The sequence below is a fragment of the Salmo salar genome, chromosome 25 (assembly GCF_965601325.2).
Source record: "Salmo salar chromosome 25, fSalSal1, whole genome shotgun sequence".
Lineage (NCBI taxonomy): Eukaryota > Metazoa > Chordata > Actinopteri > Salmoniformes > Salmonidae > Salmo > Salmo salar.
In genome coordinates, this window is record NC_138315.1 from 27,748,930 (window position 1) to 27,765,333 (window position 16,404).

Genomic DNA, 16,404 nt, shown 5'->3' on the forward strand with positions numbered 1-16,404 from the left:
ATTCCTAAACAGTTTTAAGAAACTGCCAATAAATGTATTAACTATTAATCCCTGAAGTCTAAGCAACTGTTCCTGAGAGGCTTTGATTAGGAACATAGATGATACATACGGCCAGGACTGTGGAGCTGCGTTGTTGTTTGTTGTAAGGGCTGTATTTGGGCTTCATCGGTTTCCCAGCTACTCTGTCCTTGTGCCTTCTGCTGGAGATGTGCTAAGAAAATATAACAACAAAAATCAGTGATGTTACTATGGCTGAATCCCATGGGCCCTGGTCAAAAGCAGTACACTATGAAGGTTAAAGGGTGCCATTTGGGACACATTATGTTGAGCCAATATTAACAAGCTTGTAAGGTCCCTTCAAGCTGTAACAAGACAACAAGCATGGTATACCAATGCCTGTCATGAGAGACTACCTGTTTGAGCTGTATTTCTGAGTTGACATGAACATCACAGATCTCACAATGGAACGTTTTGTTCTGTAGTCCGGAACCTTTTAGCACGTTGGTGGCCTGTACTTTGAGCTTCGAGCCCGGTCTGGGATAGGCCTTAATTGGACCTGCTCCGTTCCTCGCCTCAAGCATAGTTTTGTGCTTGGAACCTCCAGGGGACAAAATAAATGGCAAAAACATAATTTAGTACATTGAGCACTGAAAATAACTATAGGCAAAACATAAAAAGAACAACATCTAATTTGTTAGGATTAAAAGTAAACCAGCTTTTGTTTTCCCATCCAAAATTCATATTGGTCAGCTTGAGTTCCAACTGTTTTTTTTTCTGACCTGGGTATGACGTCTGACCTCGCGATAACTACATAACAACGTACATGTCAATGTTAGCTTACATAACAAACATCTGACATATTGTGCCCTTCTGCTTTCAAAGCAATTATGCAATGTTTTACAATAAGGTCAATATGGCGTCTATTGTGATGTTGTGGTCAAGTTGTATACTCGTTGTATAAATATGTTCTGGAAACGTTTTGTTGTCTTTTTAACAACCAACCAAAATATGGCATATTTCCCATGACGTCTTGATATCTTCATGACAAAAACCTCTTTACCTTGTAACAGAGTGTTGACCTTGTAAAACCAGTTTACAACCAAATTATTACAATGTGTAGTATATACTGTTTAGGTAGAGTGCTGTGTGAAGGTATTTGTGGACATTGTTGTGAGATGGGTGTTAATGAGAGTTAAGGAGAGACTAAACAAGAAAAAGCTGAAAGTCTCTGGGGGAGTAACCTTAAAATACACACACAGAACCATACACACACACACACACACACACACACACACACACACACACACACACACACACACACACACACACACACACACACAGAGAGAACCACGCACACCCTCCTCAGAGGGAGTAACACTAACGTTAACACGGCGGTGATGAAACAGAAACAGATGCTGGAACACACCTATGTTGTGGGCCTCCAGCTGCGACAGAGAGTTGACGGCCACTTTGCACAGCGAACAATACAGGAGCTTTTTGGCTTTTTCCTCCTCCGACTCTGGCGTGGGCTGAGTTGCTGTAGCAGCAGCAGTGGTGGGGGACACGAGCCCAGGCTTGGTGCTGCTGCCGCCACTGCTGCTAGTCTTCATAACATGCCCCTGTAGGTGTGCTGGCGTAGCTGATGGGGGGCTGGCAGGCGTGGGATCACACAGGACGGGATTACAGGGGCTGTGGACGGACATGGCCATTGATGCTGCCAGGGAGGAGGAGGTGGAGATGATGGGGACGAAAGCATTTGGAGAAGCAAAGGTTTTATCCGCCTCACTGGGAGGCACAGCGATTTGCTCTGAGATCAAGAAAGAGGAAAGGAGGGAGGGGGGAGGTAGAGAGAGACACACGACATCTGACAGTTAGTCCGGGAGCGCTATGGAATATTACAACTTTTAGTGCCACATTCGTTCATATTTTCATTTTGGTGCGTTGTGTAAGAGTCTGATCCCTGGAGGAGGAGAGTCTCTTTTCACACAGCAGCAGCTCAGTAGCAGTAGAAGCAGGACTGAGCTTTTGGGCAGTGTTTTCTGTATCCCTATCTGCGTGTGTGTGTGTGTGTGTGTGTGTGTGTGTGTGTGTGTGTGTGTGTGTACATGTGTGTGCGTACTGTACGTGTGTGTGTCCCCATGTGTCCCTGTGTCTATGTTACAGAGCCTAGTCATCAAACTCTTGCCCCCCCCCCCCCCCCCCATTGTGACACTGAGACGCCCTTTACCTCCACCCACTCATAACTATGTTGTACCACAACACAATGGAGGACAGGGCCACAAGGCAAGGCTGCCTGAACCAACACCCACACCCCCACACGATCCCTCCACCCGCCACCCTTCCACCCTCCACCCCTTCCCACACGCCACACCCACCCTCCAAACCCATGATCCAACGGCCTGCATTAGGAACCCTGCACGTAGCTTTCTATGAATGTCATTCTGCATTCCTCTTCTGAGAGGAAGAGGAATGCAATGGCAATGCCTGACTCTATGACATCTATGACATCTAAAAGCTACACGTTACTACACTGGTCTATATTTGGTCTAAACTATTGTTTGAAACTTCATTAAGCCTAGCTTCATTAAGTCTGATTTCCACTAAAAGTCTTCTATGTACTCTTTGAAGCCAATTTGTAAACTTAACATCAAATATCCTAAGATAAGGTTATCAAAAACATTTGGTTCAAAATGTCTATCTGCACCAACTGGGTCTACAGCACAGGAGATAGCAAGGGGTTAGTTATATTAGCATCCCAAAGCAACACATTCATTCACAGATAAGAGATGGAAGGAAACACATCAAAGAGATATTGACATATATTGGTGCCTGTTTGAATCAGTAAAACTTTGAACTGAATCTAGACCAAAAAATATTAAAGAAACAACCCTGTTTTACCCTTCCCAGGATTTCACCCAGTCAGACTCAAACCTTTAATACAATTACTCGGAAGAGAAAAAAGGTCAGAGACGATTTACATAGCTCACAATTACACCTATAATCCAGCATACTGTGTTTGTTCGTTTCAAGACATTACATAAAAGAGAGCCTCTTACGTAAACCGCTAAAGCTAGCAAATTTAATGATTTAGTTCAGGGGTAGGCAATTAGATTCAGCCGCGGGACGATTTTTGTCAGATCACATGGTCGGGGGCTGGAATACAATGTTGCTGTCTGATGAAAACATCTTGTGTCCAAACTGAAACCTTTCAGGAAATGAAAAAAATATACCATATTTTTCCATTAACAAACATATAGCTTTTGAAGTTTCATAATTATTTTGAATAGATTTTATTGGTCCTAAGTCATTAATTGTTCAGAGGCGGTTTTCAATAAATGTAATAAAAATAAAAATAAAAATTGTTTCATCTGACAGCGACAATAATTATAATAATTTGTGTATTAAGACCAAAAATATATTGTATTTGAAAATAACAATAATTTCATACCTTAATTACTGTACATTGAGACATCACATACAGTATGTCTATTTTTTTTAATTCTTGGGAATACTTGGGAATAGATTTCCAAAATATATACACTACCGTTCAAAAGTTTGGGGTCACCTAGAAATGTCCTTGTTTTTTTAAAGAAAAGCGATTTTTTTGTCCATTAAAATAACATCAAATTGATCAGAAATACAGCGTAGACATTGTTAATGTTGTAAATGACTATAAATGACTATTGTTGCCGACCCCTGATTTAGTTCTTCAACTCTCTCTAGTTAAACTGAATCTGACTTCAGCCTCTTTGTTTGCCAGAAACCCAGTGAGGAGCAACAACAGCATCCCCCCGACAGAGAGTGGGCCTGCATCCCAAATGGTACCCTATTCCCATGTGCTGAACGGCTTTTGACCAAGGCCCATATGGCTCAGGTGAAATGTAGTAAACTACATAAGGAATAGGGTGACATTTGGGACGCAGGCTGGGTCTGAACAGAGGCTAGTATTAATATGGCACCATGGCAGCAACCATCAGAGAGAAGAGAACCATCCCAGACATCCAACTAGATAGTCTGTGACACGCACTGTGTGAAAAGACACAGACTATGTCCCACATGGCACCCTATTCCCTATGCAGTGCACTACATAGGGCTCTCGTCAAAAGTAGTGCACTACAGTGCATTTGGAAAGTATTCAGACCCCTTGACTTTTTCCACATTTTGTTAGGTTACAGCCTTATTCTGAAATAGATTAAATTGTTTTTCCTCCCTCATCAATCTAAACACAATACCCCATAATCACAAAGCAAAAACAGGTTTTTAGACATTTTAGCAAAACAAAAGGTGAAATATCACATTTACATAAGTATTCAGACCCTTTACTCAGTACTTTGCTGAATCAAATAAAATAACATTTTATTGGTCACATACACATGTTTAGCAGATGTTATTGCGAGTGTAGCGAAATGCTTGTGCTTCTAGTTCTGACAGTGCAGGAATATCTAACAAGTAATATCGAGCAATTTCACAACAACTACCTACTACACACAAATCTAAGTAAAGGAATGGAATAAGAATATATTCATGTGTGGATGAGCAATGTCAGAGCGGCATAGGCTAAGATGCAATAGATAGTATAGAATACAGTATTTACATTTGACATGACTAATGCAATATATGCAAACATTATTAAAGTGACATTATTAAAGTGACTAGTGTTCCATTTATTAAAAGTGGCCAATTATTTCAAGTCTGTATGTAGGCAGCAGACTCTCTGTGCTAGTGATGGCTATTTAGCAGTCTGATGGCCTTGAGATAGAAGCTGTTTTTCAGTCTCTCGGTTCCAGCTTTGGTTTGATTTTCAGGTCTCTCCAAAGATGTTCGATTGGGTTTAAGTCCGGGCTCTTACTGGGCCACTCAAGGACATTCAGAGACTTGCCCCGAAGCCCCTCCTGCGTTGTTTTGGCTGTGTGCTTAGGGCCGTTGTCCTGTTGGAAGGTGAACCTTCGCCCCAGTCTGAGTTCCTGAGCACTCTGGAGCTGGTTTTCATCAAGGATCTCTCTGTACTTTGCTTCATTCATCTTCCCTCGGTCCCGACTAGTCTTCCAGTCCCTTCCGCTGAATAACATCCCCATAGCATGATGCTGCCACCACCGTGCTTCACCGTAGGGATGGTGCCAGGTTTCCTCCAGAAGTGACGCTTGGCATTTAGGCCAAGGAGTTCAATCTTGGTTTCATCAGACCAGATAATCATGTTTCTCATGGTCTGAGAGTCCTTTAGGTGCCTTTTGGCAAATTCCAAGCAGGCTGTCATGTGCCATTTACCGAGGAGTGGCTTCCATCTGGTGACTGGATCATAAAGACCTGATTTGTGGAGTGCTGCAGAGATGGTTGTCCTTCTGGAAGGTTCTCCCATCTCCACAGCGGAACTCTGGAGCTCTGTCAGAGTGACCATTGGGTTCTTGGTCACCTCCCTGACCAAGGCCCTTCTCCCCCGATTGCTCAGCGGCCAGCTCTAGGAAGATTCTTGGTGGTTCCAAACTTCTTCCATTTGAGAATGATGGAGGCCACTGTGTTCTTGGGGACCTTCAATGCTGCAGACAGTTTTTGGTACCCTTCCTCAGATCTATGCTTCGACATAATCCTGTCTCGGAGCTCTAAGGAAAAATCCTTCAACCTCATGGCTTGGTTTTTGCTATGACATGCACTGTCAACTGCGGGACCTTATATAGACAGGTGTGTGCCTTTCCAAATCATGTCCAATCAATTGAATTTACCACAGGTGGACTCCAATCAAGTTGTAGAAACATCTCAAGGATGATCAATGGAAACAGGATGCACCTGAGCTCAATTTCGAGTCTCATAGCAAAGGGTCAAAATACTTATGTAAATAAGTATATATATATTTTTCTCGCTTTGTCATTATGGAGTATTGTGTGTAGATTGATGAGGAAAAACATGAATTTAATCCATTTAATAATAAGGCTGTAACGTTATAATATGTGGAAAAAGGGAAGGGGTCTGAATACTTTCTGAATGCACTGTATATAGGGAATAAAGTGCCGTGGCATGCAGACAAAGAATACTAACGAGTAGCATCGCTGGCTCATTATATTTTACATTTACATTTTAGTCATCTAGCAGACGCTCTCATCCAGAGTGACTTATAATTAGTGCATTCATCTTAATATAGCTAGGTGAGATAACCACATATCACAGTCGTAGTAAGTTCATTTTTCCTTTTCAGCAAAGTCAGTGCTAGTACGTTATAGAACTTCTACCTAATCTCTGAAGATGTAACTCTACATTAGAGGGCTCAGCAGTGAGTTTCTGTCTGTGTCCCAAATGGCACCCTATCACCTATACAGAGCACTACTTTTGATCATGCGATGCAATTTCTGAAGCCCTCTAACCTTCTGCTGGGCTCTCCTCAGATGTGAGGCCAGATAGTGTGACTTTTTAAAAATCAAGATTCAACAGAAATGACTGCAAATGTACATTTTACAACACTTTGCTTTGGATTTGAAGCTTTATTTTCTTCCTTGGTTGGTAACATGCTTACCATACATCTGGTATATTCTGACTATATTCACCTATACATTAGACATGAGATATTATCATCTTTCCCCTATACAAGACTGAAACATGGAGAGAAATGGATGACATACAAGACTGAAGCATGGAGAGGAATGGATGACAAACAAGACTGTAGCATGGAAAGGAATGGATGACATACAAGACTCAAGCATGGAGAGGAATGGATGAAATACAAGACTGAAGCATGGAGAGGAATGGATGACAAACAAGACTGAAGCATGGAGAGGAATGGATGAAAAACAAGACTGAAGCATGGAGAGGAATGGATGACATACAAGACTGAAGCATTCGGAGGAATGGAAGACATACAAGACTGAAGCATGGAGAGGAATGGATGACATACAAGACTGAAGCATGGAGAGGAATGGATGACAAACAAGACTGAAGCATGGCGAGGAATGGATGACATACAAGACTGAAGCATGGAGAGGAATGGATGATATACAAGACTGAAGCATGGAGAGGAATGGATGACAAACAAGACTGAAGCATGGAGAGGAATGGATGACATACAAGACTGAAGCATTCGGAGGAATGGAAGACATACAAGACTGAAGCATGGAAAGGAATGGATGACATACAAGACTGTAGCATGGAGAGGAATGGATGACATACAAGAATGAAGCATGGAGAGGAATGGATGATATACAAGACTGAAGCATGGAGAGGAATGGATGACATACAAGACTAAAGCATGGAGAGAAATGGATGACATAGAAGACTGAAGCATGGAGAGGAATGGATGATATACAAGACTGAAGCATGGAGAGGAATGGATGACATACAAGACTGAAGCATGGAGAGGAATGGATGACATACAAGAATGAAGCATGGAGAGGGATGGATGATATACAAGACTGAAGCATGGAGAGGAATGGATGACATACAAGACTAAAGCATGGAGAGAAATGGATGACATAGAAGACTGAAGCATGGAGAGGAATGGATGACATACAAGACTGAAGCATGGAGAGGAATGGATGACATACAAGACTGAAGCATGTAGAGGAATGGATGACATACAAGACTGAAGCATGGAGAGGAATGGATGACATAGAAGACTGAAGCATGGAGAGGGATGGATGATATACAAGACTGAAGCATGGAGAGGAATGGATGACATACAAGACTAAAGCATGGAGAGAAATGGATGACATAGAAGACTGAAGCATGGAGAGGAATGGATGGCATACAAGACTGAAGCATGGAGAGGAATGGATGACATACAAGACTGAAGCATGGAGAGGAATTGATGATATACAAGACTGAAGCATGGAGAGGAATGGATGACATACAAGACTGAAGCATGGAGAGGAATGGATGACATACAAGACTGAAGCATGGAGAGGAATGGATGACAAATAAGACTGAAGCATGGAGAGGAATGGATGACAAACAAGACTGAAGCATGGAGAGGAATAAATGACATACAAGACTGAAGCATTCGGAGGAATGGAAGACATACAAGACTAAAGCATGGAGAGGAATGGATGACATATAAGACTGAAGCATGGAGAGGAATGGATGACATACAAGACTGAAGCATGGCGAGGAATGGATGACATACAAGACCAAAAGTTTCCATATACCTGATTTGTCAGAGTTGCTGGCCATGACAGAGTTGGGTGAGGTGGTGGTGGTGATTTTCATTGCACTGTCCAGAGAAGGAGGAAGAGTAGGAGGAGGAGGGGAACTCTTGGGCGGCTTATTCTTGGTGTTCTCCTGTGCTTTGAGCTTCTTGGCATGTTTACTGCCTTTGTAGTGTGCCTCGGCTTGGCTCTACAGAAGGAGAACAAATGAACCATGCAATCAGGCTCGTTTCACACACAACGGGTCTTAGTCTCACATCATGGACTGCAATCACACACATGGGGGCATACACAGACACACAGACACACACAGACACACATACACACAGACACAAATACACACAGACACAGACACAGACACACACACACACACACACACACACACACACACACACACACACACACACACGACACCACACACACACACACACACACACACACACACACACACACACACACACACACACCACACACACACACACACACACACACACACACACACACACACACACACACACACACACACACACACACACAAACCTCTTTACTTTGTAACAGAGTGTTGACCTTGTAAAACCAGTTTACAACCAAATTATTACAATGTGTAATATATACTGTTTAGGTAGAGTGCTGTGTGAAGGTATTTGTGGACATTGTTGTGAGATGGGTGTTAATGAGAGTTAAGGAGAGACTAAACAAGAACAAGCTGAAAGTCTCTGGGGGAGTAACCTTAACACACACACTCTTCAATCACTCCGAGGAAAAACACAGCTTTCAATAGGCAGGCCCAATCAGAGGGAAAATGAGAGAGATGCTTGAAAGTGTTTGATTTGTAGAGCGGATCAGGATATTAGGATTTTCATAAAGCCGACGGGAGGAAGTTGTGTGTGTGTGTGTGTGTGTGTGTGTGTGTGTGTGTGTGTGTGTGTGTGTGTGTGTGTGTGTGTGTGTGTGTGTGTGCGTGTGTGAGAGAGAGAGCTTTAGACTAAATGTATTCTTGGTAAGAAAATAAATGAACAAGAAATGCAATCTAGTGAATGAGTATTATAGACGTCACTGCTTGCTTAGGGAGTACCGCTTCCTCCTGATCCTTGCTAGCATATGTGACCGCCCTCCTTGACAACATACCAACCATTTGAGCTATTGAAAAACATCTAATTAGCTAGCTCCATCCGTGACATTTCAAGCTAGCAGTGGAGTGAGCTTACACCTGGCAAACCGGTGTGCCTGGCACCTACTACCATACCCTGTTCAAAAGGACTTAAATCTTATGTATTGCCCATTCACCTTCTGAATTGCACAGATACACAATCCATGTCTCAATTGTCTCAAGGCTTAAAAATCATGATTGAAGTGAATTTAACAAGTGACATCAATAAGGGATCATAGCTTTCACCTGGATTCACCTGGTCAGTCTATGTCACGGAAAGAGCAGGTGTTCCTAATGTTTGTACACTCATTGTATATCAGGGGTGGGTAAACTACAGGGGGAGGGGCATACTAAATAGAAAGTACGTAGAAATTATAAATAGACATATATTTTCAAATAACTGCACTTGTTCTGGCACACAAATTGATATATATACAGTACCCGTCAAAAGTTTGACACACCTACTCATTCCAGAGTTTTTCTTTATTTTCACTATTTTCCACATTGTAGAATAATAGTGTAGACATCAAAACAATGAAATGACAGATATGGAATCATGTAGTAACCAAAAAAGTGTTCAATAAATCTAAATATATTTCATATTTGAGATTCTTCAAAGTAGCCACCCTTTACCTTGATGACAGCTTTGCACACTCTTGGCATTCTCTTAACCAGCTTCATGAGGTAGTCACCTGGAATGCATTTCAATTAACAGGTGTGCCTTATTAAAAGTTAATTTGTGGAATTACTTTCCTTCTTAATGTGTTTGAGCCAATCAGTTGTGTTGTGACAAGGTAGGGGTGGTATACAGAAGATAGCCCTATTTGATAAAAAACCAAGTCCATATTATGGCAAGAACAGCTCAAATAAGCAAAGAGAAATGACAGCCCATCATTACTTTAAGACATGAAGGTCAGTCAATGGGGAAAATTTCAAGAACTTTCAAAGTTTCTTAAAGTGCAGTCGCAAAAACCATCAAGCGCTGTGATGAAACTGGCTCTTATGAGGACAGCCACAGAGGATAAGTTCATTAGAGTTAACTGCACCTCAGATTGCAGCCCAAATAAATGCTTCACAGAGATCAAGTAACAGACATATTTCAACATCAACTGTTCAGAGGAGACTGTGTGAATCAGGCGTTCTTGGTTGAATTGTTGCAAAGAAACCACTACTAAAGGACACCAATAAGAAGAAGAGACTTGCTTGAGCTAAGAAACACGAGCAATGGACATTAGACCGGTGGAAATCTGTCCTTTGGTCTGATGAGTCCAAATTTGAGATTTGTGGTTCCAACTGCCGTGTCTTTGTGAGACGCAGAGTAGGTGAATGGATGATTTCTGCATGTGTGGTTCCCACCGTGAAGCATAGAGGAGGAGGTTTGCTGATGCTTTGCTGGTGACACTGTCTGTGATTTATTTAGAATTCAAGGCACACTTAACCAGCACAGCTACCACAGCATTCTGCAGTGATACGCCATCCCATCTGGTTTGTGCTTAGTTGGGGGGAGGCAGGTAGCCTAGTGGTTAGAGCGTTGGACTAGCAACCAAAAGGTTGCAAGATCAAATCCCCGAGCTGACATAGTAAAAATCTGTCGTTCTGCCCCTGAACAAGGCAGTTAACCCACTGTTCCTAGGCTGTCATTGAAAATAAGAATTTGTTCTTAATTGACTTGCCTAGTTAAAAAAATGGTTTTTCAACAGGACAATGACCCAAAACACACTTCCAGGCTGTGTAAGGGCTATTTAACCAAGAAGGAGAGTGATGGAGTGCTGCATCAGATGACCTGACCTCAACCCAATTGAGATGGTTTGGGATGAGTTGGACTGCAGAGTGACGGAAAAGCAGTCAACAAGTGCTCAGCATATGTGGGAACTCCTTCAAGATTGTTGGAAAAGCATTCCTCATGAAGCTAGTTCAGAGAATGCCAAGAGTGTGAAAAGCTGTCATCAAGGCAAAGGGTGGCTACTTTGAAAAATCTAAAATATATATTTTTATTTGTTTAACACTTTTTTGGTTGCTACATGATTCCATGTGTTATTTCATAGTTTTGATGTCTTCACTATTATTCTACAATGTAGAAAATAGTAAAAATAAAGAAAAACCCTTGAATGAGTAGCTGTCCATCGCTTTTATTGGTAGTCACAGTCTTGTTCCACCATTGTAACTCCCGTACGGACTAAGGAGAGGCAAGGGTCGAGAGCCATGCGTCCCCCGAAACACGACCCCGCCAAGCCACACTTCTCTTGACACACTGCCCGCTTAACCCGGAAGCCAGTCGCACCAATGTGTCGGAGGAAACTACAAGGAGTCGCTAGAGCGCAATGGGACAAGGACATCCCAGTCGGCCAAACCCTCCCCTAACCCGGACGATGCTGGCCCAATTGTGTGCCGCCTCATGGATCTCCTGGTCGCGGCCGGCTACGACACAGCTCGGCATCATACCTCGATCTGTAGTGACGCCTCTAGAAAATACGCTCTAACCACTAGGCTACCTGCCTCCCCCCAACTAACACAGTGACCGCTGCACCACTTGGGAATGACTTTGCTGCACCACCCTGCGAATTGATTTTGATGGACAAATCGGTCAAGAAAAACATCTGTTGGGCCTCGGTTGAATTATTTGTCAAATACAATATTTGTCATGGCATTTTTCTTGAACCATGATCCTCTTCTATGAGATGGAAGACTCCGGCCTCAATTACTTTTAAAGGTATATGATCCTATTCATCACACATATATCTTTCAAATCCCTGTGGCTATAGGAAAGGATTACTGCCGCTACCTTGCTCTCAAACCAAGTTGCATAATTTGAGGATGCAAACTGAAGTGAAGATATCCCTGTGCTTATAACATTTACAGAAAACCCATAGATATCCATGGAAATTCAGAACCTCCAACCAGGAGTAAGAATTATCTTTTGAGTCACTGAGTTGTGGGCGCATGAGTCACTTGTGAAATTAGATTATTGCTGTGACTCAAGTGTTGCATCCCCAATGGCACCCTATCGGCCCTGGTCAAAAGTAGTGCACTATATAGGTAATAGGGTGCCATTGGGGATGTACCCAAGATGACTCACCCATACTACCGGGGTGACCACAAGTCAGATGAAACACCAGAGGAAATGGAAAATCAAGTGTTTTCTCTGTCACATATCAAATTAGACACTATGTGTGTGTGTGTGTGTGTGGATATGGTGTGTGTATGAATGAGAGAAGGGTTTAAAGATCTGCTTTCCCGATAAGTGATATTTTCACCCCATTCTCAGCCCTGATTTCAATATTTTTTCTAAGAAAGCATTTATGAATAGATATAGTGGAACGATCCTTTTAATAATAGATATTTTGCAAAGATAAGATAATTAACAATTGAGCAGCAGCTGCTGAAAAAAATGAGCTCCTACAAATATTGAAATTTACATTTAAAAAAAAATCGTTTTTTAGAATGAAGTACATTGGAAAAAAGCAAAAGAAAACAGCAAGACTGAATTGGAGACAAAACAAGCAACAAACAAAGAAGATAGTTACTTTTTCAAAAGCCTATCTTTCATAAAATTGTACAGATATCTTAGCTAGCTGAATTGTTTACCAGTTGCTAAGCAGTTGCTAGGGACTTTCCTGGAAGAAGCTAGCTAGTTAACAAAGAATAACAAAGAATATCTAGTTAATAGAAGAAAAGAAATACAAAATAAGGACAGAAGAAAAAGGACATCAAAGTGAAACAGTCCTCTAAAGACACAAAAGACAATAGTACAAGAAACAACGCTTCTATTGCGTTTATATTCTATTTCTATAGCTTCTTCAAGGTTTCCAAGATGGCGTAGCAGTCAGACGTCCTTTGTCCTCGTCTTGTCCCGTGTGTATGTATTTGATGTCTTTTTGTCTTTTTCTTCACATATCTTTTTGTATATTTTTTCTAGAAACTCAACTTCAAAACTCTCCTGCAACCCGCCTCACCAAATGTGGTGCTGATCCTCCCAGCTGCCCACTGCACTGAGGATAGAAAATTCTGTCACCACCGATAAATCCACTATAATTGAGAATTTCAATATGCATTTTACTACGGCTGGCCATGCTTTCCACCTGACCACCCCTACCCCGGTCAACAGCACTGCACCCCCCACAGCAACTCGCCCAAGCCTTCCCCATTTCTCCTTCTCCCAAATCCAGTCAGCTGATGTTCTGAAAGAGCTGCAAAATCTGGACCCCCACAAATCAGCTGGGCTAGACAATCTGGACCCTTTCTTTCTAAAATGATCTGCCGAAATTTTTGCAACCCCTATTACTAGCCTGTTCAACCTCTCTTTCGTGTCATCTGAGATTCCCAGAGATTGGAAAGCAGCTGCGGTCATCCCCCTCTTCAAAGGGGGGATACTCTTGACCCAAACTGTTACAGACCTATATCTATCCTACCCTGCCTTTCTAAGGTCTTCGAAAGCCAAGTTAACTTCTTAAGGTATAGGGGGCAGTATTTTCCTGGCCGGATGAAAAACGTACCCAAATTAAACGGCCTACTACTCGGGCCCAGGAACTAGAATATGCATATTATTAGTAGATTTGGATAGAAAACACTCTGACGTTTCTAAAACTGTTTGAATGATGTCTGTGAGTATAACAGAACTCATATGGCAGGCAAAAACCTGAGAAAAATCGAACCAGGAAGTGAGAATTCTGGTGCTTGTAGTCCTTTCAAGTCATTGCCAATCGAACACACAGTGATTTAGGGTTCATTTTGCACTTCCTAAGGCTTCCATTAGATGTCAACAGTCTTTAGAAAGTTGTTTGAGGCGTCTATGATGAACAGAGAGCGAACAAGAAGGTGGGGAAGTTGGTGACCCAGGGAAGGACATCAGTTCATTGGCGCGCATTCACGTGAGAGGTAGCTGTGTTCCAAAACGTTTTTCAAGACAATGGAATCGTCCGGTTGGAATATTATTGAAGTTTCTTGTTATAAAGGCCCTAAAGATTGATGCTATACAACATTTGACATGTTTGAACGAACGTAAATAGAACTTTTTTTTACTTTTCGTTGTGACATTTTCCGTGCGCTTCCTACACTTGGAGTAGCTAACTGAATGCGCTAACAACAAGGAGCTATTTGGACATAAATTATGGACTTTATCGAACAAAGCAACATTTATTGTGGACCTGGTATTCCTGGAAGTGCCTTCTGATGAAGATCATCAAAGGTAAGTGAATATTTCTAATGCTATTTAATATTTTAGATGACTCCAAAATGGCGGGTATCTGTATTGCCTAGTGTATTTTTCTGAGCGCAGTACTCAGATTATTGCAAAGTGTGCTTTCCTCTTGAAGCTTTTTTGAAATCTATCACAGCGTTAGCATAAAGGAGATGTTCATCTATAATTCTTTGAATGACAGTTTAATATTTTATCAATGTTTATGACGAGTATTTTTGTAAATTGTTGTGCTGATTCACCGGCAGTATTGGAGGCAAAATATTTTCTGAACGTCACGCACCAATGGAAAATGGGGTTTATGGATATAAATATGAACTTGATCGAACAAAAAATACATGTATTGTGTAACATGAAGTCTTAGGAGTGTCATCTGATGAAGATCGTCAAAGGTTAGTGCTTCATTTAGCTGTGTTTTGGGTATTTGTGATGCATCTAGTTGCTTGGAAAATGGCTGTATGGTTATTTGTGTCTATGTACTCTCCTAACATAATCTAATGTTTTGCTTTCGATGTAAAGCCTTTTTGAAATCGGACAACGTGGTTCGATTCAGGAGAAGTGAATCTATAAAATGGTGTAAAATAGTCCTATGTTTGAGAACTTTGAATTATGACATTTTGTGGTTTTGAATTTGGCGCTCTGATTTTTCACTGGCTGTTGAATAGTGTGAACCGAGAGAGGTTAACAAACAGATCACCGACCATTTCGAATCCCACCGTACCTTCTCTGCTATGCAATTTGGTTTCAGAGTTGGTCATGGGTGCACCTCAGCCACGCTCAAGGTCCTAAATGATATCTTAACCGCCATCGATAAGAAACAGTACTGTGCAGCCGTATTCATTGACCTGGCCAAGGCTTTCGACTCTGTCAATCACCACATTCTTATCGGCAGACTCAATACCCTTGGTTTCTCAAATGATTGCCTCGACTGGTTCACCAACTACTTCTCCGACAGAGTTCAGTGTGTCAAATCGGAGGGCCCGTTGTCCGGGCCTCTGGCAGTCTCTATGGGGGTGCCACAGGGTTCAATTCTTGGGCCGACTCTCTTCTCTGTATATATCAATGATGTCGCTCTTGCTGCTGGTGAGTCTCTGATCCACCTCTACGCAGACGACACCATTCTGTATACTTCTGGCCCATCTTTGGACACTGTGTTAACAACCCTCCAGACGAGCTTCAATGCCTACAACTCTCCTTCTGTGGCCTACAACTGCTCTTAAATACAAGTAAAACTAAATGCATGCCCTTCAACCGATCGCTGCCTGCACCTGCCCGCCCGTCCAGCATCACTATTCTGGATGGTTCTGACTTAGAATATGTGGACAACTACAAATACCTAGATGTCTGGTTAGACTGTAAACTCTCCTTCCAGACTCACATAAAACATCTCCAATCCAAAGTTACATCTAGAATTGGCTTCCTATTTTGCAACAAAGCATCCTTCACTCATGCTGCCAAACATACCCTCGTAAAACTGACCATCTTACCAATCCTCGACTTTGGCGATGTCATTTACAAAATAGCCTCCAACACCCTACTCAACAAATTGGATGCAGTCTATCACAGTGCCATCCGTTTTGTCACCAAAGCCCCATATACTACCCACCACTGCGACCTGTACGCTCTCGTTGGCTGGCCCTCGCTTCATACTCGTCGCCAAACCCACTGGCTCCAGGTCATCTACAAGACCCTGCTAGGTAAAGTCCCGCCTTATCTCTGCTCGCTGGTCACCATAGCTGCACCGACCCGTAGCGCGCGTTCCGCAGGTATATCTCACTTGTCACCCCCAAAGCCAATTCCTCCTTTGGCCGCCTCTCCTTCCAGTTCTCTGCTGCCAATGACTGGAACGAACTACAAAAATCTCTGAAACTGGAAACACTTATCTCCCTCACTAGCTTTAAGCACCAGCTGTCAGAGCAGCTCACAGATCACTG

General features: G+C 42.2%; 1 protein-coding gene across 3 annotated transcripts in view; it reads right to left on the reverse strand.

Moving 5' to 3' along the window:
- Positions 1-16,404, reverse strand: part of LOC106586462 (zinc finger protein 385B) — a 173,274-nt gene that overhangs the window by 2,874 nt on the left and 153,996 nt on the right. For all 3 annotated transcript variants that reach the window (XM_014173811.3, XM_014173809.3, XM_014173812.3), the window contains 4 exons: positions 8,127-8,316; positions 1,427-1,807; positions 414-598; positions 110-211 (listed from right to left, as the gene is read on the reverse strand). In XM_014173811.3, coding sequence (XP_014029286.1) covers positions 110-211; positions 414-598; positions 1,427-1,807; positions 8,127-8,316 — 858 coding nt within the window. The remainder of the gene's footprint in view (positions 1-109; positions 212-413; positions 599-1,426; positions 1,808-8,126; positions 8,317-16,404) is intronic.